Raw genomic sequence first — 24,686 nt, forward strand, 5'->3', positions numbered from 1 at the left:
GTATTTTATGAAGATGTGATCAGATTATGTTTAATCTGCTTCAGTGTTTGGTTACATAATAAACTTCTTTCCTTGTATGTTATCACACAGGAAATTGAAAAGAGGAGGCGGATTGAAGAAGCATACAAAAATGCAATGACAGAGCTTAAAAAAAAGTCCCATTTTGGAGGGCCAGACTATGAGGTATGAACTATGTGCAGTTTGCTGATTTCTGAAGCAAAATTTCAGGGTCAGCTTCTGGTGCATCAAGAAATGAGTATGGTTCTGTACCTTTTAAGGCATGCTAACTAATATACTTTTTACTAAAGTTTTTCACTTTCAAATTATTCACTGACTGAACAGTGAAATGGTATATAAAAGTCCTGTTAGTCCAGCATCTCATTTTGTTCAGTGGCCAGCCAGATGCTAGGGAAGGCCTACAGCAGAGGCTCAGAGGTCCAAGAACCCCATTGTTGCTGGCAAGCATATTGCAGTTCTGAATATGAAGGTTCCATTTTGCCATCATAGCTAGTGGTTACTGATGGGCCTATCCTCCATGAATTTGTCTAATCCCCTTTTAAATCATATAGCTCTTGATATATTTTATTGTGGTAAATTCCAAAGAAGCACTTCCTTTTGTCTGCTCTAAATGTTGTCCCATCACCTTCACTAGGAGCCCTTGGAGTTACATAATATTTTGTGAAAATGATAAAAACTTCTCCTACCCCTAATCTCTGTACCACACATTATTTTAAACTTCTATCACATGCCCCATTTAGTCATCTTTTCTCTAAACGGAAACATCCTAAATTCTTTTTGCCTTTCTTTTGATCATTTTGTTTGCCCTTTCTTACACCTTTTCTAGCTCTTTGGAGATGGGGCAACCAAATTATACAAGAACATAGTCACCATCTTATTTTCAGTTCTTTTCCTAAGAATTTGCCTCTTTCATAGAATTTGTCTTCTGCTGAACAATCAATTGACATTTTCATCAAGCTAGCACAGCAATACCAAGTTCTCTTTCCTATTCAGTCACCAACAGATCAGTTCCCCTCAATGTATATGTAAGGTTGGGGGGCGGAGGGGGTGGGTTGCCCCAGTGTATGTCACACCTTTTTAAATACTGCACTGAATTTTCGTTATGTTGCCCATCACCCAACTTGGAGTCTTCTTGTAAGTCTTCACATTTCATGTTGGTTTTTACCACATAATTTGGTGTCATCTGTAACCTTGCCTGCTACATAGCCGACAGGCCTGTTTTCCCATGGCCACTGGTGCATAATAATAATAACTGCACTTATATTCAGTTCTTCTAGACAGATTAGTACCCTGCTCAGAGCAGTGAACAAAGTCAGTGTTGTTGTTATCCCCACAATACAGCTGGGGAGCTGGGCCTGAGAAGAGTGGCTAACCCAAGGCCACCTACTGAGGACATGGCAGTTGTGGGATTTGAACCAGGAGAGTGATGATTTGCAGTCCAGCCACTTAACCACTATTTTACAGCAGCTCTAGTAATCAGGGAAGTAGAGATCACCTCTTTACAGCTCTCATATCCCAATATGTTCCAAAGCAAGAGGGAGGACTGGATAGGGACAGAAAAGGTACAAACAGACCTCCATTCTCCCTAATGGTCCTGCATGCTGCCTGCAATTATCTGTTGAATCTATTGAGCATCTTTGGGAATCACCAATCTGTGAATCAGGCTTGTGAATCAGGTTAGATTGCATGTAGTAACTTGTGAGGAGTGGGCGGGATTGTATTATGTATTGTCTTGTAAATGAAGAATGATAGGTATTTAAAATAAGCAAACTGTGTTTGGCAGCAAGAGCTCCCCAAAGCTTCTTTGTAGTGATAAAATACGCTACAACATCACAACATAAATTAAGAAAGAAAACAGTGAGCTAAACAATCAGATAAAAATGATAGGCACTGTTGCTCCCAGATCAAAGCATGTAATAATTGCATAGTACTTACCAAAAGTGCATTTGTCAATTATTGTTTCTTAATAGTCAAAATTAAAGAAATGTAGTGAAAACTTGGAAATTTGTATGATGATCAGTGTGTGCTGCGTATGCCTTTTATGTAAAACAACCAGGAAGAAAGGAATAAGGAACTAGCTCATGTGTGTTTCCCACTGGCCCTGTTACTGGCACCCACAGGTTGGTTGTGATCTTTGTGCTGCAATAGCTATGCAGCTGATAATTGTATCATGTCCGTGAGTTGACTCATGGCATGAGCCTACTAAGGCATGAGCCTGCTCAAGTTAAGCACATTTAAGTGCCACTGATCTAAATGTGGAAGAATGAATGGTGTTTTGAACAGCTCTGGCTGCATCTTCCTCTTTATTAGTAGTATTAATTTCATATTTTAATCTGTTTGTCTGCATAACATGCACAAAGTAGTATTCAGTAGTCCCAAAACTAAGAGGGGAACACCAAGTCTTGCCATTTCTGAAACCATCCATGCATACATAGAACATATGCTTGCTTAGTTGCATGTTACTTTATTTCTGTTACATTATGTCACATTAATAACTACACTCATATTCTCTATTCTTTCATACCTGCATTTTTTAAATGAGGGATTGCAACTTAAGTCTGGTCCTATAGTCAGATAATTTGAATTGTTACCTTAAAAAAATAGCAGAGCCCCATGTATTCTTCACAACTCTGTAAATGTAAGGTTTAAAATAAGCATGAAAGATGATGGTAAGTGAATTTTGAAATGTAGTGTTACTGTTTTTAAAAGACATCTCTTAGAAGCTGAGGTTTTTGCCAGAGCTATACAGCTGTATTTTTAGAAGACCTGTTTCATCTGAACTACATTGATTTTCTATGTGATGAAGAGCTTGAAGTGCATCTGGTTTCCTGTCTTAACAAATTCTATTTTGTATCTGTTATTGACATATCCTTCACTGATCTTTTCTTAGGAAGGTCCCAACAGTCTGATTAATGAAGAAGAATTCTTTGATGCTGTTGAAGCTGCTCTTGATAGGCAAGATAAAATAGAAGAGCAGGTAATTTTAATGTTTAAGTATACAGTTAAGTGCTGCACATGTCACAGAGGGAAGTGTGTTAAGGTCTTAAGAACACACAGCACTACCCATCACACATGTCTATGAGTTAATGTGGCCATCAAATATTTATAGTAATGTTCTGCTGTAGCCTGGCAGAACACAACTTGTTAATATGAATGTTCCAAGAGTGTGGATTAATTTCTGTAGTACTTTAACTGAGAACAGTGAATTTTGTTTATCTATAAGTTTAAATTCTGTTTTTCTACTTTCTAAATATTTTTTCTTCAAAATATGAGCTTAAAACCTAATGATAGCTGCTGTGTATGTACCCACACACTGCAACCATTATATATGTTAAGGCATTGAGTTTGTAACATGGACGTCATATGTCAGGTAGACGAACTTGGAAGGCTTCCAGTTTCCCCCCCAACAGGTTCCTGCTTTCTCCCTCAATTCCTCATTTGTTCAAATCTTAGTTTTTGTGATAAGATTGAGTCTCTCGACATGCCTTGGAGCGTTTTGTCAAGTGTAGGGAGCCGCAGTGTTAGCCAGGAAGTGTAGTTTTAAAAGACAGAACCAGTAGAGATTGCTCCTCAGAGAGTTTGTTAATTTCATCTTTGCCTCCTGAAGGCTCTGTCAATTTCACCTCTCCAGTCTAAAACTGTGTGGAATCACAACCATAGGGCAGCAAGGAATGGAAATGGGCTGAAGCTGCCTTCCAGAGCCGAGCTTGGACCTAGAGAGGTTATAATGGGCTGAAGTTTTCCTTCTGGCATTTCACAGCCCCTTCACACAGCTCCAGTGTATAATAATAATATAATAATAACATTCGATTTATATACTACCCTTCAGGACAACTTAACTCCCACTCAGAACAGTTTACAAAGTATGTTGTTGTTATTCCCACAACAAACACCCTGTGAGGTGGTTGGGGCTGAGAGAGCTCCTAGAAGCTGTGACTGACCCAAGGTCACCCAGCTGGCTTCAAGTGGAGGAGTGGGGAATCAAACCCGGTTCTCCAGATTAGAGTCCCGTGCTCTTAACCACTACACCAAACTGGCTCACCAAACTGTATAGCAAAGCTTTTACTCTGCTACTGGCTCTGTCTTTTTAAACTACCCTTCCTGACTACCATTACATCTCCTGACATGTGTTCTTCATGTGTCTAATAGCTCACGTAAAGAGACTTATTTTCACAGCAAGCTAAATTTGCATCAACCTATAAGCAAAAGAAGAGGAAGGGACAGGATGGCTTGCATGAGCAAAAAGTTCACAGTAGCCAGCCTGTACCTTGGTCACTATGTTTAAACTTCATTATGCAGTCTCAACTTCAAACATCTGTTGTAAGCAAGCGAATTTATCTTTTCTTTCTAGTCCCAGAGTGAAAAAGTCCGGTTATATTGGCCATCATCTTTGCCATCTGGTGATGCATATTCTGGTGTGGGGACTCACAGATTTGTTCAGAAGGTAAGGTAATTTCCAGGCTTTCCTTTATATGCTCTTGAACTCAGTTTCTTATATTCTGATTAATGTAACTGAACTGTTGTGATGTAATCTGTGAAGGTTCTTACTTGGAGTGAATAAAGTCATTCAAAATCCTTTTGACTTTGGAGGAAAGAGGTAGCTTTTCCTGTGAATTGTTCTGTTAAGCGTTGGTGCTTGCATTTTCAGCACATAGGTTGTCACAAGTTGTTTTGTATTTCCTTAAAGATCCTGAACAAAGCTTGTCTTATACACCAAGCAACATCTTTTGACATTACAAGCAATATATATAAACTTTACAGGGTTGTGTTGGAACATAATACATTGTAGCTGCCTGAAGTCAGCATTTGCTGCTGTGCTCACTGCTTATGGTGCTTTTTCTTTTTTCCTTTTCTTCATTATCTTGTGCTTGGAAGTTGGTACTGAATGCTCTGTTGTGCCTTTGTTCTGATTACTTGGTTTTTTCTTTGTCTGTCTCTGTTAGCCCTATAGTCGCTCTTCCTCCATGTCTTCCATTGATCTAGTCAGTGCCTCTGATGATGTTCACAGATTCAGCGCTCAGGTACTGTAACTACACAGAGTGGATGTACATATCTCTGTGCTGTATGTCATCTTATCTCTATTCCTCTTGTTATATTAACCATTTGTGCTCCTTTTAAACCTGGTACAAATGTTTTCCCAAGAATATTTATGTTCCAGACCCCACCTCTGGCCAGTCTAATGACTCTTTTGAACAAGCTGCGCAGACTGATAAGCTTACTTATCGGGAACAATATACCGCCATGAATTTAGCTTTCCATAACACAGCAAGGCAAGCAATGCAGCGGCTGTTAAATATTATCATGCAACAGTTTTGACTGCCATGTTGCAGAGGTTTATAGATACTGGATTTTTCTTCCTGCAGCAGTAGGGAATAAATATTCCATTAATAGTAAGGATAAGTCTTGATAAGGATGTACAGAAGGAAATTGGTAATAGATAGAATAAGGCTAAGACTAGATACCTTAGGTCCGATCTTTTCCTGTTCTGATATTTGAGTATGAAATAAATAATTTAACTTATTTATTGAAAATATATTCTCTTTGTGTTAAAAAATACAAAAGTAAGGTGCAACGAAGTCTTTCTTTGTTCACTATTTGTAAATAAGGAGTCAAATCTAGGAAGGTTCAAGAAAAAAAATGAAAGATCTTGGCATTCCATATTTAGAAAACCAACTGAGCATTTCATGGAAGTATATTTTAAACAAAACTTTTCAGAAATTTTGTACAGATGCTACTGTACCCCTTAAAGAATACAGAAAATTGATGGAAAGACCAACCCTAAATATCAGAAATGTAGCAACAACATCAGAACTTTTTATACATTATGGCAGTAGAAAATCTACAGCAAGTTATTACTCTGATTTGAGTATTTGTCTTTTGGGGTATTGAGAAACCATTTAGGATCTTTGGAGTCTCTCTACATTGTACTCAAAGCAGATTTTTAGAAGTGATTCTTGTTTTTCTTAACTTGTTAAATTATGATATTCCTCTAAGAGGGGAAAACCCTCTCTGACAATTTAACAAAACACCTTTGAACATATCCAGAATACCTTTGACTAGTGAAGGGAACTCACTTAAAATAAAACACAAGGTACAAATGGAAGTATAGAAAGGAATTACATTCTTTCTGTCTTGCCTTGTGTGCTTATCACTCCATGCCACTGCCCACTTCTGAAAAACAAAGCAATATCAATATGTATAATCTAAACATGTATTTCTTCTAAGATCTCTCAGCACTGCTGTTTTCAGAAATGCCTAGCTTTTTATTTAACACTAGCCTATCCCAGAAAAGTCTAGAATGCAACCTCTACATTTCACTATTTTCTTTTTTGTGGTGGGAAGGGGGACTTTGATACTCTGATGTACAAAGGATCTTGCATAGGAAATATGCTCACCGTGTCAACTAGCTATCTTAAAGCAAGTTCAGATTGCTAATAGCTCCCACTGTCTTTCTCTTTGAGGCATTTTCTTTCACTGCTTTGCAGACAGAAAGAACTTCTTCTTTCAGGCATTCCTCTGTTATTTATAACAGCAACAGAAAATTACTAGCCATGTCCCTCAACTTTACAAAAAGAGGAAATAAAACTACCTTAAAACAGGGAACTAGTGAAACCCATAGTTCCAGATTTCTGATATTATCCTTAAATATTTTATTGCATTTCTTTGAGATATCTTCCTCCAAAAAGCATTTTTAAAGACCTTCCTTATAAAACTTTATAATGGAACCAAAAACAAGGAAGAATTTTTAAGCATCTGGTTAATCCAGGATAACCATCAAGACCACAGCTCTAAAGATCTAGAAAACTTCCAGTTATCACTTTTCTAGCTCTCTGATCTTGGAATTCTAGTCATTACACAACTAATGAGAAATAGAAAAAACAAAACTTGTTCATGTTGACTTTGGTATGTTCTCATACTAAGCTGTTCTATGGAAAATGGAGAAATCTGAGAATCTGTCGTGTTTGAAGGATCAAATTTCTATGCTTTTAATAACATGCATTTTAGCATGAATCTTTGTTCCTATCCTTTGTAACTGCAAGAGTTAATCTTTGTACCTCATTTCTTCGGTTATCTAGTAAATGAAGGTGAGGTTGGGCGCAACAATTACGTTAGAGGGTGGCAGAGGCAGATTTTTCCCATTTCTCCAGCAGCCACCTCACAAAAAAAAAAACAGAGCAAAGGGTTGGGAGAGGGGCCACATGGATGAAAAGCCATCCCACAGAAGAGCCAAAGTAGGATATTTTCCTCTTCTTTGTACAGCTGCCTGGGCTGAGTGGCTTTTGGTCTGTGTTGGTCCTCCAACCCTCAGCATTAGCTTTTTGAGGCTCTCATATGACTGCTGGGGGACAATACTGGCATTTCATAGATTCCAGTCCTTTTAAACATTGTTGTTAGTTAATATGTAGTGGGATGGTAGTACACACTAGCTTGATATAGATGCATAAAGTGTGCAGAGGAAAGAAAGTTGTTCTTCATGATTTGTAGCATATAATGGGGAAAGTTCTTGGAATTACAGCTTTTCTTTGGAAAGTTCTGTACTGGGTCTAAAAGGGCATTACTTTCCAGCTGGACATAATCCGTAATCATAACTCTAATATTTTATGTGGTAAGCAACAAACAAAAACATAAGATGCAGGCTTCTACCTTTGCATTCAAAACATATTAGAATATTCAGAATTTCACAAATTATGTTTGAATTGAGGAGGAGTCCTGGTTCAGTAACGGAGCATGTGCATGCCATACAGAGAGGGTCTCTTCTTCAAGCCCCACTATCTCTAGCTAAAGCATCTGAAGTAGATGTGAGTAAAGATGCTTCTCTGCCAGAGTCCCTGAAGAGAGCAGTCAGCACTGAGCTAAATGGACCAGTAGTAGAAGGTGGTTTTCATCCATGTGGCCCCTGGGCATGTAAGAAGGGACCACAAGGACTAAACATTGATGTAACCTTTCCTGCCCTCCCTCTCATGATCTGTCTAGGTTCACAGAATCAGCATTACTGTCAGATGGCCATCTAGACTCTGTTTAAAAACCTCAAAATAAGGAGATCCTACCACCTCCCGAGGAAACTTGTACCACTGAGAGACTGCTCTGTCAGGAAGTTCTTCATAATGTTTAGCCGAAAACTCTTTTGATTTAATTTCAGCCCATTGGTTCTGGTCCGACCTTCTGGGGCAATGGAAAACAACTCCACACTATCCTCTATATGATAGCCCTTTGAGTACATGAAGATAGTTATCATATCACATTTCAGTAATCTCTCCAGGCTAAACATACCGAGCTTTTTCAACCTTCCCCCACAGGACTTGGTCTCCAGACCCCTCACCATCTTTGTTGCCCTTCTCTGGACACATTCCAGCTTGTCTATATCCTTCCACGCTCAGATACATGTATTTCTTCACAAATATATACCTCCTTTACATATAATGCTACTCCTCCCCACTTCCTTATTTGTCTATGCTTTTTAAACAAGTTGTATCCCTCAATCCTAGTATTCCAGTTGTTATTGTCATTCCACCAAGTTTCAGCAATGCCTATTATGTCATAGTCCCCTTCCTATAGGACTTCAAATTCCTCCTGCTGGTTTCCCATACTCTGCACATTAGTGTAGAGGCATTGGAATCCATGAGTTATACGCCCTGAGGTTTTTGTTTCTGTACATACCTGTGAGCTAATGTTTCCTAACATATGTACCACTCCCCACAAATCCTTAGTGTTCTCATCTCCAGTTATTGATTTTAAATTTTTGTCTCTCCCCCACATAGGATTTAATTTAAAGCCTTCCTTACCAGGTTTGTAAATCTCTTACCAAACACATTTTTTCTACCCTTGTGAGGTACAAACCATCTCTCGATAGAAGAACTTCATCTCAAAAGCGTAAGCCATGGGCCAAAAAATCAAACCTTTCCTGATGATACCATCTATGTAGCCAGTTGTTTATTTGCAGTATTCTTCTTTCCCTTCCTAAACCACAGCCTTCAACAGGAAGAACTGATGAAAACACAACCTATGCTCCCAGGTCCTTCACCTTTTTACCCAGAGCCACATAATAACTTTTGATGCATTCTGGGCTGTGCCAGGCAATATTATTTGTTCCCACATGGATCAGCAATAAAGGATAATAATCTGTGGGTTTGATGAATCTTCCTACCCTTTCCATCACATCCTGGATGCATACACCTGGTAGACAACAAGTCTGGTCGGCACACTTTAACCTCTACCCCTCTCAGTAGGGAATCCCCAGTTAACAGCACACACCTTCTCCTGTATTGGGAAGCAGAAGATCAAGTCCTCTCATCCACAGGGGCCGGAGAAATTTCCTTCAAGATTCGAGGAAGCTGTGGGAGTAGCCCTTCATCCCGTGGTCAAGAATCAATATCCATGGGGAGATCCTGGAACTGATTGCTTAGCATCAGAGGCTCAGAATGTCTCTTGATTTTCCTGCACCTGTGGGTTACATTCTTCCATATGCCCGCCTCCTATGTTGGGTGCTCCTCCAAATCTTGAAATACCTTTCCCTTCTCTTCCTGTTGCCCTCTCAAGAGTGCTTCATGCATTCTGTCCATTAACTCTTCACCTTCCCTTATAAAATGGAGTGTGGACAAGCCTTCCTCAAGTCCCTGTATCTTCTCATCCAGTAGGGCTACCAATTTGCACTTGCTTCAAGTGTAATTCCTGTTACCCTCAGGTAAGAATACAAACAGGCCTCAGACTTTGCATGTCACTACCTCAGCTCTCTCACTAGCCATGCAGAAGTGGTTCAGTTTTTAGTGTACTTCCCTGTTAACTCCCCTGCCAAACTGCCTCACAAGACTACTTGTGAAAGGCTTGCAGAAGCAAAAAAAAAAAAAGCTTAACACCTATAGGATATGAAAGCTACTCAGCTTCTAACAGGGCCCCCAGGCTAAGAGCCTCAGGGCAAGAGTCCTTGTGCTTGCGCCTCTGGTGAGGAGGAGTCTAATACAATTCAAAGCTCATCCAGCAGAGGGTGGGGTCAGCCCCAGGCAAAACAGACCTCTTCAATTAGCAACAATCAGCTTCAACCCAGGCAGAAGATACAAACAGAAACAACACTTAATCAAATAGACACCACTCTCCAACAGGTTATATACACACACACACACCCTCAAACACTGTCCTCCCACACACTAACCTCAGCTAATTCTCCCCAGCAGAGGGAAGGCAACAGAAAAACACTCACCAGCTCCTCTCTTTCCTGCTCCTTCTCACTCAACAGGTGACTGTTGAGTGGTTGCTCTCCTGAACATGTTCCAGCTTGTCTATATCCTTCTTAAATTGTGGTGCCCAAAACTGAACACAATACTGTAGGTGAGGTCTAACCAGAGCAGAGTAGAGCGACGTGGATGTATATGGATTTGAAGTAATTAATGGAAGTAATTCTAGACTGGCTTTAAGTTATTCTTGATTTTAGGAGCTTGCAGTTATTGATTGCAGATGACCTCTCATTGTCTGTCTGGGACTTTGCATAGGTGACATGGTCTGAATCAACTTTAGCATAGTAGATCTGAATATTGCAGCATCTTTACTTCCACTCACTTTTTCTAACACTGCATGAATGAAATTATGCTATGAATAAGGCTGTTTTATGTTGAAGTTCTGTGGAAGAATAATGAAACATGGTATTTGATACCTAAATCTGCTTTCTGAGAAACTCAGCCTTCCTTTTAAAAGTTTCTTGGCTTTATTATTGTGACTGCATGTTTTTTTTTAATGCAGTTTATTTATTTATTTTTTCTTCAACATTTCATGTTATTCACAATAACGAATGATAAACCTAGTTTAACATCATTTGAATAATTAACATCCTCATTAGGTTATTTAGATTCCACAATATATATCCATAAGATGCTAGACATGGTGTTGAACCTGAGAGTAAGATAAGAGTAAGCTAGTGCTGACCTCACTAAATCAATTGTCAAAGATAGATTGATATAAGTGGTTAGGTGCCTGCAATTCATGTTCTGCTATATACTCATAGAACAGCATCCACTTCTCATAAAAGCCTGGACTGCTGTTAAGGTTCTTCATGTTATGCAGATTGCAAGTAATTTTTTCCATGATAATGAAATCCCAGACTTTTAGCAACCATTGTTTCGTGGAAGGTTGGTGCTGCTTATTCCAGTTGTGTAATTAAATCGTTTGCGACTCTCAGAAGTGTCATAATTAATTCTGTAGTTGGTGTTGAGATTTTGACCCCTTGCCAGCAGTGGAGAAATACAATTTCTGGCCTAACAGGTATCCTAATTTTCATGATTAAGAATATGTGGTGAAAAATTTCTTCCCAAAATTGTTTAATGACGGGACAATGCCACCAGCAATGAAAATAAGTGCCTACAAAACCACACTTTCTCCAACAATAGGGGGAGTATGTCGGAATAATTGCAGCAAGTTTCTTTGGAGTGTAGTACCACCTAGTGAGTATTTTGTAATTTAGTAGTTTAGTATTTATTTCCGATGAAGTGACCAGTGAAGACCTCCATACGTGGTCCCATTGCTCAGTTGTGATTTGGTCGTTGCAATCTGAGTTCCATTTTAAATACAAATTAGTGGCATTATTTTTCTCAGTGTGGAGAATGATATTACACATTTTGGAAATGAGACCCTTCCTTGGTGTATCTGCTAGTTGACCAAGGATCGTTTCAAAATCCGTTTTAGGAGTGCTTAAAATTTTTGCCAAGCCTATTTTAGCAGCCATATGTGAGAGTTGTAAGTAGAGAAACCATGGTATAGCAGAGTTGGTTTTTGCCTCTAACTCAGTGTTTGATAATAAGCCCCTATTAGATGAGATATCTATTAGGGTAGTAATGTCTAGCTTTCTCCAGAAGTTGTGCGTGCTTACGTCATTTCCTGGAGGGAACCATTCTTGTGTTAAAAAGGATGTATACCTAGAGATTTTGGGGAGAATTTTAGCCCTACATTTAAACCAAACTCTGATGATTTCTGTGACAAATGCATTTATCTGTAGTTTACTTAGGGTGCAATGAGGGCCCCATAGTACTTCTTGTATCTTTATGGGGGCAATTTGAGAATGTACCATATTTATCCAGGCAGGTTGGTTGTCCTTCATGAGAATTTGGCATGAATTCGTTAGACGGGTGGCCAAGGCATATATATCCAAGTCTGGATAATTAAAAACCCCTTTCTGTGATTTTTGCCTGAGGGTTTTAAATGCTATTCTGGGACGCTTGTAATTCCAGAGGAAGTTATTTAAAGTGGATTGCCATAATTTTAGTTTTCCTGGTGGAACGGTGTATGGTATAGCCCGGAACATATACAGAAATTTAGGCAATATAAATGCTTTTATAAGATTAAACCTGTCTATCCAAGAGAGATGTTGTTTATTCCAGGATAGGATTTCATTTTTAAGAGTTTTGAATTTCAAGTCATGATTATATTTTAGAATCGAACCCAACTGAGAGGGGATGTTAATGCCTAAGTATGGAATGTATTTTATTGCCCAGGCATATTTAAATTTGATCTGAATTGCCTCTCTAGTTTGCTGTACTACCTTAATGGCCAATGTTATTGATTTAGAGATATTAACTGTTAAGCCTGTGATTTGAGCGAAGTTGTTTAGTGATTCTTGCAAAGAGGAGAGTGATTCCATAGGATTTGTGATATAAAGCAGCATATCGTCAGCAAATAGGCTGAGCTTGAAGGTGTTTTTCCCCACAGTTATGCCCTTGATGTTGTGTTGTTCACGTATGCTTGCTGCCAATGGCTCCAACGCGATTGCGAATAATAAAGGAGAGAGGGGGCAGCCCTGTCTCGTCCCTCTTGATAAAAAAATATCATCTGAGGTTTTGCCATTGATCTTTAAGTTAGCTCTAGCCTGTGAGTAAATTGCTTTAATAGATTTAATAATTTTTTGTCCTAATCCCATGAAATCTAGTAAGTGATATAGGTAATTTGTTTCCACCGAGTCAAACGCTTTTTCTATATCGAGAGAAAGCAGGAGTGTGTCTTGTTTGAGATGTTTGCTTGCCTCCATTATGGGAAAAGTTTTAAAGATGTTGTCTGTGATATCACGATTTGGAATAAAGCCTGTTTGATCGGGGTGTATGTAGTGGCCAATAAACTTATTCAGGTATTTTGTAAGAATCGATGCAAAAACTTTATAATCTTGGTTGAGCAGTGATATTGGCCTGTAAGAGGCTGGCAATTGATGGTTTTTGTTCTGTTTCGGTAGTAAAATTACTGTGGCTTTGTACCATGAAGGGGGTAAAATTTCAGTTTCTAAAATTTGATTGCAAGTATCCATCAACATTTGAACAATCGTGGGGCCAAATTTTTTGTAGAATTCTGCCGGATAACTGTCAGGGCCTGCTGCTTTATTGTTTTTGAGATTTTTTATGACTGCTAGAGTTTCCTCTGTTGTGATAGGTGCATCCATAGTGAGCTATGTGTGTTATCAATTTTCTTGATGTGCTTGTGTGATGATAGAAAATCTAGAATCGTGTGGTCTTTTGGCTTTTGGGAGGTATATAATTTGGTATAAAATTGATGAAATTTTTTCAATATATCCTCTGTTTTATTTCATGTGATTCCATTTTGGTTTTGGATTGAGGAAATAGTCTGAGCTGCTTTTTTTGCTTTAACTCTCCAAGATAAAATTTTAAGATGTTTAGGAGAGTGATACCAGAAATTTTGTTTCATATATAGATGGTTTTTTGAATTTTGTTGGTCTCTAATGTTTCTAATAGTTTGCGTTCTATTTGTAATTTCTGAAAAGTTTTTTTGTTACCTGTAGCTTTGTGCTGTTGTTCCAAGCCCTGGATCCTATCTAGAATGGCTGTTTTCTGCTCCCTTCTTTTTTTGTTAAGGTATGCAGAAGTTGAAATTAGGTGTCCCCTTATTACTGTTTTTAACGCATCTCATTGGATCTGAGTTGAGGTTTCCTCTGATATATTTTCTTTCATATACTCTTTAATTTTGTTTTCCAGTTCCTTACACACTTCATCCTCAATGAGCAACCTTTTGTCTAATGTCCAGTGTCTTTCTGGGGTGTTTTGAGTGAGGGGCATCAATACACAGCGAACCCAAGCATGGTCTGACCGTGCTATTGTGCCAATGTTTGATTCTATAGTGCGAGTTGTGAGATTAGGAGTTGTGAGAATATAATCAATTCTCGTGTGTGAGTTATGACGTGTTGAGAAGTATGTGTAATCTTTTACCTGTGCATTCATTTGTCTCCATGTGTCATGCAGGCCTGCGTTTTTAATTATTTGTGCTAATTTGGAGTTTTGTTTTTTCTGTAGGTTATTTGGGTCTTTAAACTGGGATCTGTCAAGATTATAATTCATTATGTAGTTTAAGTCTGCTCCTACCATGATTTCACCTTCCTGGAATGACTCAAGTTTTTTAAGTGTCTCCTCAATGAATTCTAGTTGGTTCTCATTTGGGGCATAGATTGATGCCAGAGTCATTTGTTCCTCATCAATTGTTCCCTTAAGAAAAATATATCTGCCTCTAGGGTCTTTACAAATTGATTTGAGAGTGAAATTAGTGTTTTTAGTGATTATAATTGACACACCTCTTGATTTGGAGGTTCCGTATGCATCAAATTGGTGCTTGATCCAATTAGGCTTTGAGTTCCTTGGTTTGGATCGAAGTGCGTTTCCTGGAGAAAAATAATATTAGCATTTTGTTGAGCTAAGTTTGTATATACTCTTTTTCTCTTTATTACATTGCCAAGTCCACGTACATTATAAGAGATTGCTTTTAGACTAGGTTGCATTGTGTTTTTAGGTTTGAGGATAAGTGGCCAAATTAAGAAGGGGTGGTAAACTAATAGGTTCCAATAAGCCTATTATTTTAGTTGCTTTAGATTGGTTGTTAACTATTGACTTGGGTTCCCTTCTTTGGGATCTAATTCACTTAAGCTGGATGGAAAGCTTGTGTGAACCTTGGTTCAAATCAAAAAGAAAATGATCTGTAGTGCAACTGACTGGAATATTAAGTGGATAGGATGCAGGACCTTATAGATTTCTGATATATTCTATGGAAATAAGTACAATAAACGTTGATAATAAACCCTCTTATAGATCACTTCAAATTTTAGCACTAAGCACTTTAAAAACTATAACTTGTAAATAAGCAATAATGAACTATCAGCTGAAGCAAAGCTTTTTTAAAAAAATTAAAGATGGAACTATTGAATAAACCTGATCAGTCTTATTTCCAGATAGTGTGCACTCTCCTTGTCTTACTTGTGATTACCTTAATAGTATCAGAATCCTAGTAGTTCTATATACCAAAGAGAAATATGATAAGTCCAATGTTACAGCAAATCTTATCACTCTCCACTGACTTACCAACGATTAATAATCTGACTGAGTCAGTTAAACTATAGATAGAAAATTCCCTTCTTTATATTTAATCCCCTTCCTTGATCCCTCCCTACCCAACAAGCATTCCCTCCCTTCCCACCCTCAATAGGTTCAACTAATCCCACTAATAATACCCAATTTTTTTCTTCTTTTGAATATATATTTATATTTATCTTATTATTTATTTTATTTTATTTTTTATTTAATTCCCCCCCTTTTTTGAAGATTTTTAATTATGTATTTTTTTTGCTTTTAAGCTTTTAACCTCCCCCCCCCATCCACAGACAATAATGAATTCCCAAACTTGTACTAATAATGGTTAAACAGTTCACTATAGTCAGCAAGTTTCTTCACTCACCAACTATTGGCAAAATGCCAATTCTGAGGAACTGTTATAAATAACTTAGGGGCAAACAAAGCCGAGTCCCCCTCCCCAAAGGCCCATACATATCCAAGATGAATAAAGTATACTTTAACTATATTAGAATACTATCTATGTCTTAGCTTAAGCATATATCTCACGACAAGCAGGTGGATTTAGACTAGTCTTCAAATGTCCTTGACCGGGATCTTGCTTCCCTTGCGAGAGGAGAGAGACTGCGCCATTTTTCTATTCTGGAGGCTTCTTTCCCATTCCATCTCTGGCGCCATGCATAGATTTAATTTGCGGAGCATAGAGTCCCCTGAGGAGTGATCAGAAGCAATATAGGTGGTGCCTTGATGATTAACAAGTAGCTTGCAAAAGTTAAGCTATTTATAAGGAATGTTAGCTTCCCTCAGGGATTGTGCAGTGGAACGTAGATCTCTTCTCCGTAGAAGTACTTCATGAAGGAGATCAGTGAAAACAGCAAATTTTTTGCCTTCACAGGTAAGGGAGCCTTGATTTCTTGCGATTTCCAGGATCTGTAGCCTTGCCTTTTGGTCACTAAATTCAACGATAATGTCTCTGGGAGTGTTCCTGTCATTTCTTTTCCTGAATCCTATCCTGTAGGCCTTCCTGATAATCGGTGGTGCATTTTCGGCCCTCTGTAGCACGTTGTCAAAGATAGCTGATAGCAGTGATATTAGGTCCTCTTTTGGCTGGAAAGTCTCCTCCACTCCGCGTATTTTCAAATTCCGTTGACGTGAAAGTATTTCTAATGACATTATTCTCTCCTGCATATTGCTGTTCTCTTGTTGAAGATACATTACGTCACCTTGTAGTCTCGTTCCTATTTCTAACGCCTGGTCTGCTTTGAAGGATGTTTTTTGCAGATCTAGTCTGATTTCTTTAAGTTGTGCTGCTATCGGTTGGATTAGGCTAGCCATTTCTGCAGAAAGATTTTTTTGCAGCTTTGCCAGTTGCGGGTCTAAGCCTTCAGCATCAGAAATAGCTTGGCTTGTTGTAGCATTGTGAGCCTCGCTGTCTGCCATATTTTCCTGTAGCTGACCGGTGTCTTGTATTGATGTCTGTTGACCCAAAGAAAAGAATTGCTGCAGCTTTTTTGCAGATCTAGGGTATGATTTCTGTTTGTCCACCTCTTTTTTCCCATATTAAAGTTGATTAAAAGTATACAGTGATATTTGGCGGGCTTTTTAGGAGAGGGGGAGACAGAGCTCAAGACTTACGCGTCCTTCTCCATCGAGCTCCAGGCCACACCCCCGTGACTGCATGTTTTGAAAGCATGTGACTCAGAATCCTAAGAGGTGATTGAGAGGAAGCAGGGGGAAAAGAAACTGTGCATAATGGTCACAGAAGTCTAATTTCCTTAGAGCAGATATTTGTTGCTTGGGCATAGATTTTATTAATATAGTAATAGGTTGACATAGCCTTGATTGGAGAGAAAAGAAACTTGCATCTCGCTTCCCCACAGTAATAAATACTAGTCTGTAGAGCTTTGGTCAGACATTAATCACAAAGGCATGGGTCCTGTGATCTTGTAAATAAAAGAGTTCACAGAAATTATGTCTCTCCCTCCCTCTGTAGCCTCCTGTACCCCTCTGAAAAGCCTTTTCCTGTTTCCCAGAAACAGAGTGGAAGAGGGGGAGCTGCAGCCTTCGCAGCAAAGAAGAAGAATCAGCCAAAATCTTTATCCTTTGAACAGAGCAAGGGTTTGTGCAAGAAGGGAATAGGGAGATTTCTGCCTCCTTCCCCCCTGCCCCTTTTACCTGCAGCTCCCATTCGGATTCTACTTTTTCCCAAAGGTCCTCCAATACCACAGTGCTGCTTAAGGAGGCAGAGGTGGAAGTTGGGGAGGAGTTCCATTAAATTCCTTCCTTTCACTTTTCGTACAGCTGAGCCATTCTTGTTTTTGTTGCTCTGTGCTAATATCCAAGAGACATGCCCCTTGTGTATGGAGTTTGAAAACACAAAGCTAACATATGATTGATTTTTATAAGTTATACAATTTATATATAAAGTAACAAGTTAATGTTTTTCATATAATTCTATCTTTTTATCATTATATAATAACTATAAAGAGAAGAAAAGCGTAACTCTAATAATGTATACATTCCCATGGAGGTAGCTGTCTGATAAATCCAGCTAGTATAACAGTATTTGGAGAGGTTAAGCTGATGGAAAGCTTGACAGCAGCATTCTCTTATGGAAAATAGGCTTCAAAATGTTGCCCACCTTGAGGCACAACATGATCTTGATCAGAACACTATTTATTTGAAAAATGTTTTAAAAAACTGTAAAAAGCATTCATGAGAACAGTACTACAGTACATAGTTATTCATAGGGAATGCTGCACTTTTAATAACTTCAGTGCTTCATGCAATTAGCCAATCTTTGCCATGTTTAAATATATCAGGGGGCTATCACTCACTCTGAAGAGCCATGGCTGGTCAGAATAGCTAGCTAGATCTATGATCTTACTTGAAGCCGTCTTGTTGGTTGTTCAATCTTAGCTATCAGAAGTAGTAACGGAACAGCCTCTTCCTTGGAGGATAGAAGTTAATTTTAACATCAGTTTTGCCTAGTAAACCCATGTTTGTCTGAATCCTGTCAGGCTTGCATTTGATCATTTACAGATGTTCCTCTGTTACTTTCAAAAGTTTTCTCTCTAGCATGTTTGTATAATCCTCAGTGCATGCACTGGCTAGAATAAGTAGATGATATGATAGAAATAATTTCATTAACATGCACTTTTTTGTGCACAAAGGTGGAAGAGATGGTGCAGAACCACATGACGTATTCACTTCAGGATGTGGGGGGCGATGCCAATTGGCAGCTGGTGGTTGAAGAAGGTGAAATGAAGGCAAGTAGAACATTGTGTAACACAATATATCTGAGAAATGTTTACTAAATTTAGTTTCATTGCTCTAATGTAAGCATAGGTTAAATTGGTATCATTTCTTACTGGTGGTTGAATCTGCAAACCATTTGATTACAGAATATTCCTCCAAGTAACAGATACAGCAGAATGTACTACAAGCTTTGTTCCTTTATTTTTTTTTGCAGAAGCTGGTCTCTTTACCAATATTTCCTCAGAAAAAGTGCAAAAACTGTAGTTTAGCTATGGTTAGTCTGTGAAACCAGGATTTGGTCTGCAGAAACCTTCAGATACTGCTTTGCCTCTGTAAATGCTAGTTTCGTCACCTTTCTTCTGTAGAAACCATGTTGGTTGAAATCCCAGCCTGAGTTGCAGTGACAGCAGCACTGGGGAACACGCCATGATTAAACTAGGATGTCTGTAGTTATACATCAAGCAAAATCATAGTTAAGGCAAATCATGGTTAATAAACCAAACTCTGATTTCAGACTTGACATACCCTAACTTATACGCAGTGCTCCATATTCAGATATTAGCAAAACTATGGTTTACATGATACCTGGACAACTTCACAGTGTTTGTGATAAGAGACTTGACCATAATCCAGTATGTATAGCAAAACATATAGGTACGGAATGCCATATTTATTTATTACACTTATATCCTGATTTCCTTCCATTTTGGAACCCAAAGCAATTCCCACATGCAATGCATTTAGTTTGAACAGAAACCAAGAGTTGCTTAGTTTTCTAATTCTACTTACTGATTCCATAGCAGAAATAGTTTCAGGTGGGTAGCCATGTTGGTCTGTAGTAGAAAAGCAAGGTTTGGATTCAGTGGCCTATTAAAGACTAACTAGATTTCCAGGGTGTGAGCTTTTAATGAAGGGAGCTCTGACTAGTTGATCTTTAAGATGCTGCTGGCCCCAAACCTTTCTCATAGCAGAGATGGAATTTGAACCCATACCTCCCACAAATCCTGTTTGGTGTTCCACATCTTCTGTATTATTATGCTTCATGTTACTCTTTGATATAATGCTTTACAGTAGTAGTAGCTATACTGTTTCTTCTTGACATTTTGAATGGCTAAATTTACTTGTGTATTTTTCCAGTCTACTGCTTCTAATTCCATGCTATTTGAATTGGATTTTGAACAATAGATGCATTTAAGGTCAAACAAAGCAAATGTTTGAGAATATTTGATGTGAGCATTTTTATTCTTGCATTTGTTCAAAGGTGTACAGGAGAGAAGTAGAAGAAAATGGTATTGTTCTAGATCCTTTGAAAGCTACACATGCTGTCAAAGGCGTTACAGGGCATGAAGTCTGCCATTATTTCTGGAATGTTGATTTTCGTAATGACTGGGAAAGTAAGTAATCCTTGTCGTGTTCATTAGTGTGACTATTGTATAAAAAATTACTTATTTATAAAAAAATTATTACATGAAGAACATTTTCATTATTTGCTTTGCTGTCTTTCCCCCTTTCCCTAGCAACTGTTGAAAACTTCCATGTTGTGGAAACTTTAGCTGATAATGCAATCATAGTCTACCAGACACATAAGGTAATACTTTATATTTTTGTATGTACATTTTGTTTAATATGCATGTATGTTTATAGTCCGCCATTCTCACTGAGACTCAAGACAGATTACACAGTGTAAGACAATATGATCAACAATTGGGGCATTCAATAACCAATACAATGGGGTATGCATTGCAAAAATTTGAAAAAGAAGCATAAAATCAAATAGAGGAAGAAAGAAATGAAACATTGCTGAAACAAAACATAAGTAATTTGACATGAGACATTGAATGACATGGAAACTAACCTGTAGGAGCATATCTACATCAACAGACAGTACTTGGTAGTATAGTCTACAGTCCTTGTCCCTTTACAGAAGCATTTCTCTGAACCATTTCCTTACAGCACCACCCTATTATCTGAGTTAAAAAGCCCTCCTGAATAATTCAGTTGTGCATAGTTTGTGGGAAATCAAGAGAGCCTGACCTTTCCCAACCTTTTCAGACAGCATTCCGTGAAGTGGGGGCAACCACAGAGAATGTGTGTATATAAGCAGCTGTTGATTTGCGGGGTATAGAAGGCCCCGCTGTCTTTTCAGATGAACAGCGCTGCCTTGGCGGATCATGGGTGTTACGACCCTTACTTTCTCTAGGGTAGATTTTGCCTTTAATCTTTCCCTTACACCCTCTGGGTAGATTGCTGCCACCAGGAATATTATATTCCAAGGTATTTTATTTAAATTTTCCGTTTTGTAACGTGCCTAAGCGTCAGGCTCCTTTGTGGTTCTATGTGGCCCTGAGGATAGGAATGGTTTATAGCAATGACAGCCACTCTGGGATATAACAAAACAAAATAAACTTTTATTTTGTCAAGAAACGTATCGGTTTCATAAAAGTAGTTCTCGGTTCTTAAAGTTACTTCATTTAAACTAATTCATACAGATCTCTTCTAAGGCTTCACACACAGCCTCTTTCTCTAACTCAATATTTCTCACAGACGTGCTTAAAGTTACTCAGGCTGCACACAGCCTGCCTGCTTTCTCTAGACTCTATATTTCTCTCACAGAAATGCTTAAAACTCTTCAGGCAGCACACAGCTAGCCTCTCTTTCTCTCTGACTGAAACTTTGCTCTCCACTCTCAGTCTCAAGCTGCATTCACTCCACCCACACTCTGTCATCAATCAATCATATCACTCACTCATCCCTCTCTTTCACCCCCACTCTTCACCTATCTCACACCAAGCATTTAAAGATACATGCACACACTTACTTGAAATCATTACAATGGGTAAAGGTGGTCCTGCAGATAAAAGGGACTACGGTTATGAAGAACTTTGTATATGATGGACAAAACCTTGAAATGAGCCCAGTAACTGATGGGTGCCCTGACCTGGATAGCCCAGGCAAGCCTGATCTCATCAGATCTAAGAACCTAAACAGGGTCGGCCTTGGTTAGTAATTGAATGGGAAACCTCCAAGGAAGACCAGAGGCACTATGCAGAGGCAGGCAATGGTAAACCATCTCAGTTAGTTTCTTGCCATGAAAACTCCAGCCAGGGTCACTATAAGTCAGCTATGATGGAACTTTCCAGTACCACCAACTGATGGGTAGCTAATGGAGTAACTGCCAAATTAAAATAATACACATGCTCCATCTAGCTCCTGATAATAATCAAACTGTGGCATACTGCACTAGCTAGAGTCTTTGAGCTGACTTTGAGGGGAGACCTATGTAGATTGCATTACACTAGTCTATTCTAGTTGTTAGCATGACATGAATCCAGTTGACCAAATCAACCATGCCAAGGTAAGAGGCCATCTTCCAGGTTAGTCTAAAATGTGCATTACATAAAATTGAATGGATGTGGTTCATAAGAACTACTGCTTTATTCATAAATGCAATTAATTGAAAAATATTGCATTAATTTGGCAACAGTCCTAGTAATCATACAATAGGTATGCTGGTCCCAGTCCACTCAGGGCTTTATAGTTCAAAATCAGTGCCTTGAATCTGATCTGGAACTCCATGGAGAGCCAGTATAACTGCTGCAAAGTGGGAGTAATCTGTGCCCAAATGAAGTTCCAGTTAGGACACGTGCAGCGGTGTTCTGGACCTGCTGCAGTTTCCAAGTCAGACCCAAGGGAAGCCCAGGATAGAGCGAGTTACAGTAGTCCAACCTGAAGGAGACAGTTGTATGGATCACTGTCATTAGATCATGGTCGAAAGGTAGGGGGCAAACTGCCTGACCTGCCAGGGATGAAAAAAGGCGGACTGGGCAACTGCTGTAACCTGGGCCTCCAGGTTCAGAGTCTTTTCTGTTTGCTATCAGTCTTGAGCCTACCTTCTACTAGCAAAGATGTAGTCAATTAGCCATTTCTTATTTTCTAACAATGTAACCCAGTTTTTATTCTTTATGTAGTAAACTGTTTTACAGAGCTAAACTGAAGTGTTTGTTTGTTCTCATTATATCCAATGCACATTTCTGCTAAACTCTGCTAATTTACATATTAAGAATTTATCTCCCTACAAACGTTATGGTCACTAGCTGTAAATTAATGAGAATAACTCCATGTTTTAGCTGAAAGAAAGAAAACTCTTTCTCCTTTTGGTCTCGTGAGCTCAGAAGGTCTCCTCTTGCTTTTGCACTCACTTCCAGTCACGAAGCTTGGGACATCTCAAGTGAATCACTCGAGGGGAGTGAAAAGGGGTACAGTCCTTTTCTTTCAGATGGGTGACTTTGATGCCATGGAGCCAAAGGCCCAAGCTCGCATCTATCTTCGGAATGGATGAGCAGAATGAAGACACATCTTTCTTCAGCAGTGGCTAAAGAAGAACTGAAGGAGGGAGCCACTCACCCTGCCTTTTATAGTTGCACCTGGGGGGAAAGTGCGCAAAAAGGCTAGGCGAGCGCCTCTCGCCTTGAGGAGCTTTAGAACCTCTGTGACTGGCCTGTGCATGTGCAGTTGTCGTGTGGGACTGCACAGAAGACACAACAATGAACGTGCAGTTTGTTTCTTTCCTGCAAACCAGGATTCTACAGTGGAACGGTTGAGAATCTCAGTTTACGGGAGGAAACACACCCCAGTTATCTCAGGCACCTACATTTGGACATCATGACAAATTGGAGAGTTTTATTGTAGGATTCCCAAACAAGAAAGCTTTCAGTTGCACTCAGCATGTGTGGGATGGGGGGAGAAGAGGCAGCTTTCCAGCAATGCAGACGAGCCATGTTGGTATACTTTTATGAAGAAATAAATGCTTGGCATCTAAATGAGCATTATATGCAAAGCCTTTAGATTATGCTAAAGTGCTATATAAACACTAATTATTTAAAAATAAGATTATGAGCTAGTGTAGTATACAGGGCCTTTTTTCTGGGAAAAGAGGTGGTGGAACCCAGTGGGTTGCACTTGGAGAAAATGTTCACATGGCCGGTGGCCCTGCCCCCTGATCTCCAGACAGAGGGGAGTTTAGATTGCCCTCCACGCCGCCGAGCGTAACCTACTTCATAGGGTTATTGTGAGGATAAAATGGAGAAGAGAGAATTGATGTAAGCCACTCCCCAGTGGGGAGAAAGGCAAGATATAAATGAAGTAAAATAAAAATAATAATAATACTAACAATGACGATCTCTTTTCTTCTAGAGAGTATGGCCTGCTTCTCAACGTGATGTGTTATATTTGTCTGCTATTAGAAAAATACCAGCTTTCAATGAAAATGACACCGAAACATGGATTGTCTGCAACTTCTCTGTGGAGCATGATAGTGCTCCTGTAAGTAGTGTTAACATTGTTACAGTTCTTCAGCTTGCCAGAGAAATAACTGTTTCCATGTTTGCAGTTGCAGAAAAGAGAGAGGAATTATTAAATGTAAAGGCAGCAGAAAAGAGAGATTGCATGGCAGAATGTGTTTCTTTAAAGTAAGAATTGATGGACAATGCATGCTTTAATAAACTCCTTAATGAACATTTGTAACCTAAGAAAAATCTGTATTTTTGACAGTTGAACAATCGCTGTGTGCGTGCCAAAATAAATGTTGCTATGATTTGTCAGACGTTGGTAAGCCCACCTGAAGGGAACAAAGAAATAAGCAGAGACAACATCCTATGCAAGATTACATATGTAGCAAATGGTAAGGCATGACTGCGTTTACAAGTTTATAGTCACATTTAGTTACCGATTTGAATAGTCTGGAGAAAATCTTTCTCCTCTTACTTTTATTATATTGCAGCCTGAATAGCTCAGCTTAGCCTGAACTTATCAGAAGTTGGAAGCTAAGCAGGGTCAGCCACAGTTAGAACTTGGATGGGAGATCACCAAAGGAGACTGGAATTGCTAAGTAAAAAAAGGCAACGGCAAACCAGCTCATCACTTGCCTGGAACGCCCTGTGGAGTTGCCTTGAATCAGTTGCAACTTTAATACATGTTCTTCTTAAGCTGTACATACTATGAGTTGGATCCAGAGGTTCCATTCAGCTAGTGATAAAGCCTTCCTTTAATGGAAAAAGTCTACCATTAGAAGTCTACCATTACCATTACCTTTAA

General features: G+C 38.9%; 1 protein-coding gene across 3 annotated transcripts in view; it reads left to right on the forward strand.

Moving 5' to 3' along the window:
* Nucleotides 1-24,686, forward strand: part of CERT1 (ceramide transporter 1) — a 121,615-nt gene that overhangs the window by 82,603 nt on the left and 14,326 nt on the right. For 2 of the 3 annotated variants that reach the window (XM_054986229.1, XM_054986228.1), the window contains exons 8-16: nt 91-183; nt 2,909-2,995; nt 4,370-4,462; nt 4,962-5,039; nt 18,509-18,604; nt 19,855-19,987; nt 20,111-20,181; nt 23,787-23,915; nt 24,144-24,273. In XM_054986229.1, the coding sequence (XP_054842204.1) occupies nt 91-183; nt 2,909-2,995; nt 4,370-4,462; nt 4,962-5,039; nt 18,509-18,604; nt 19,855-19,987; nt 20,111-20,181; nt 23,787-23,915; nt 24,144-24,273 (910 nt within the window). The remainder of the gene's footprint in view (nt 1-90; nt 184-2,908; nt 2,996-4,369; nt 4,463-4,961; nt 5,040-18,508; nt 18,605-19,854; nt 19,988-20,110; nt 20,182-23,786; nt 23,916-24,143; nt 24,274-24,686) is intronic. The other variant, XM_054986230.1, reaches the window with a different exon arrangement.

Source organism: Eublepharis macularius, chromosome 8, assembly GCF_028583425.1.
Source record: "Eublepharis macularius isolate TG4126 chromosome 8, MPM_Emac_v1.0, whole genome shotgun sequence".
NCBI lineage: Eukaryota > Metazoa > Chordata > Lepidosauria > Squamata > Eublepharidae > Eublepharis > Eublepharis macularius.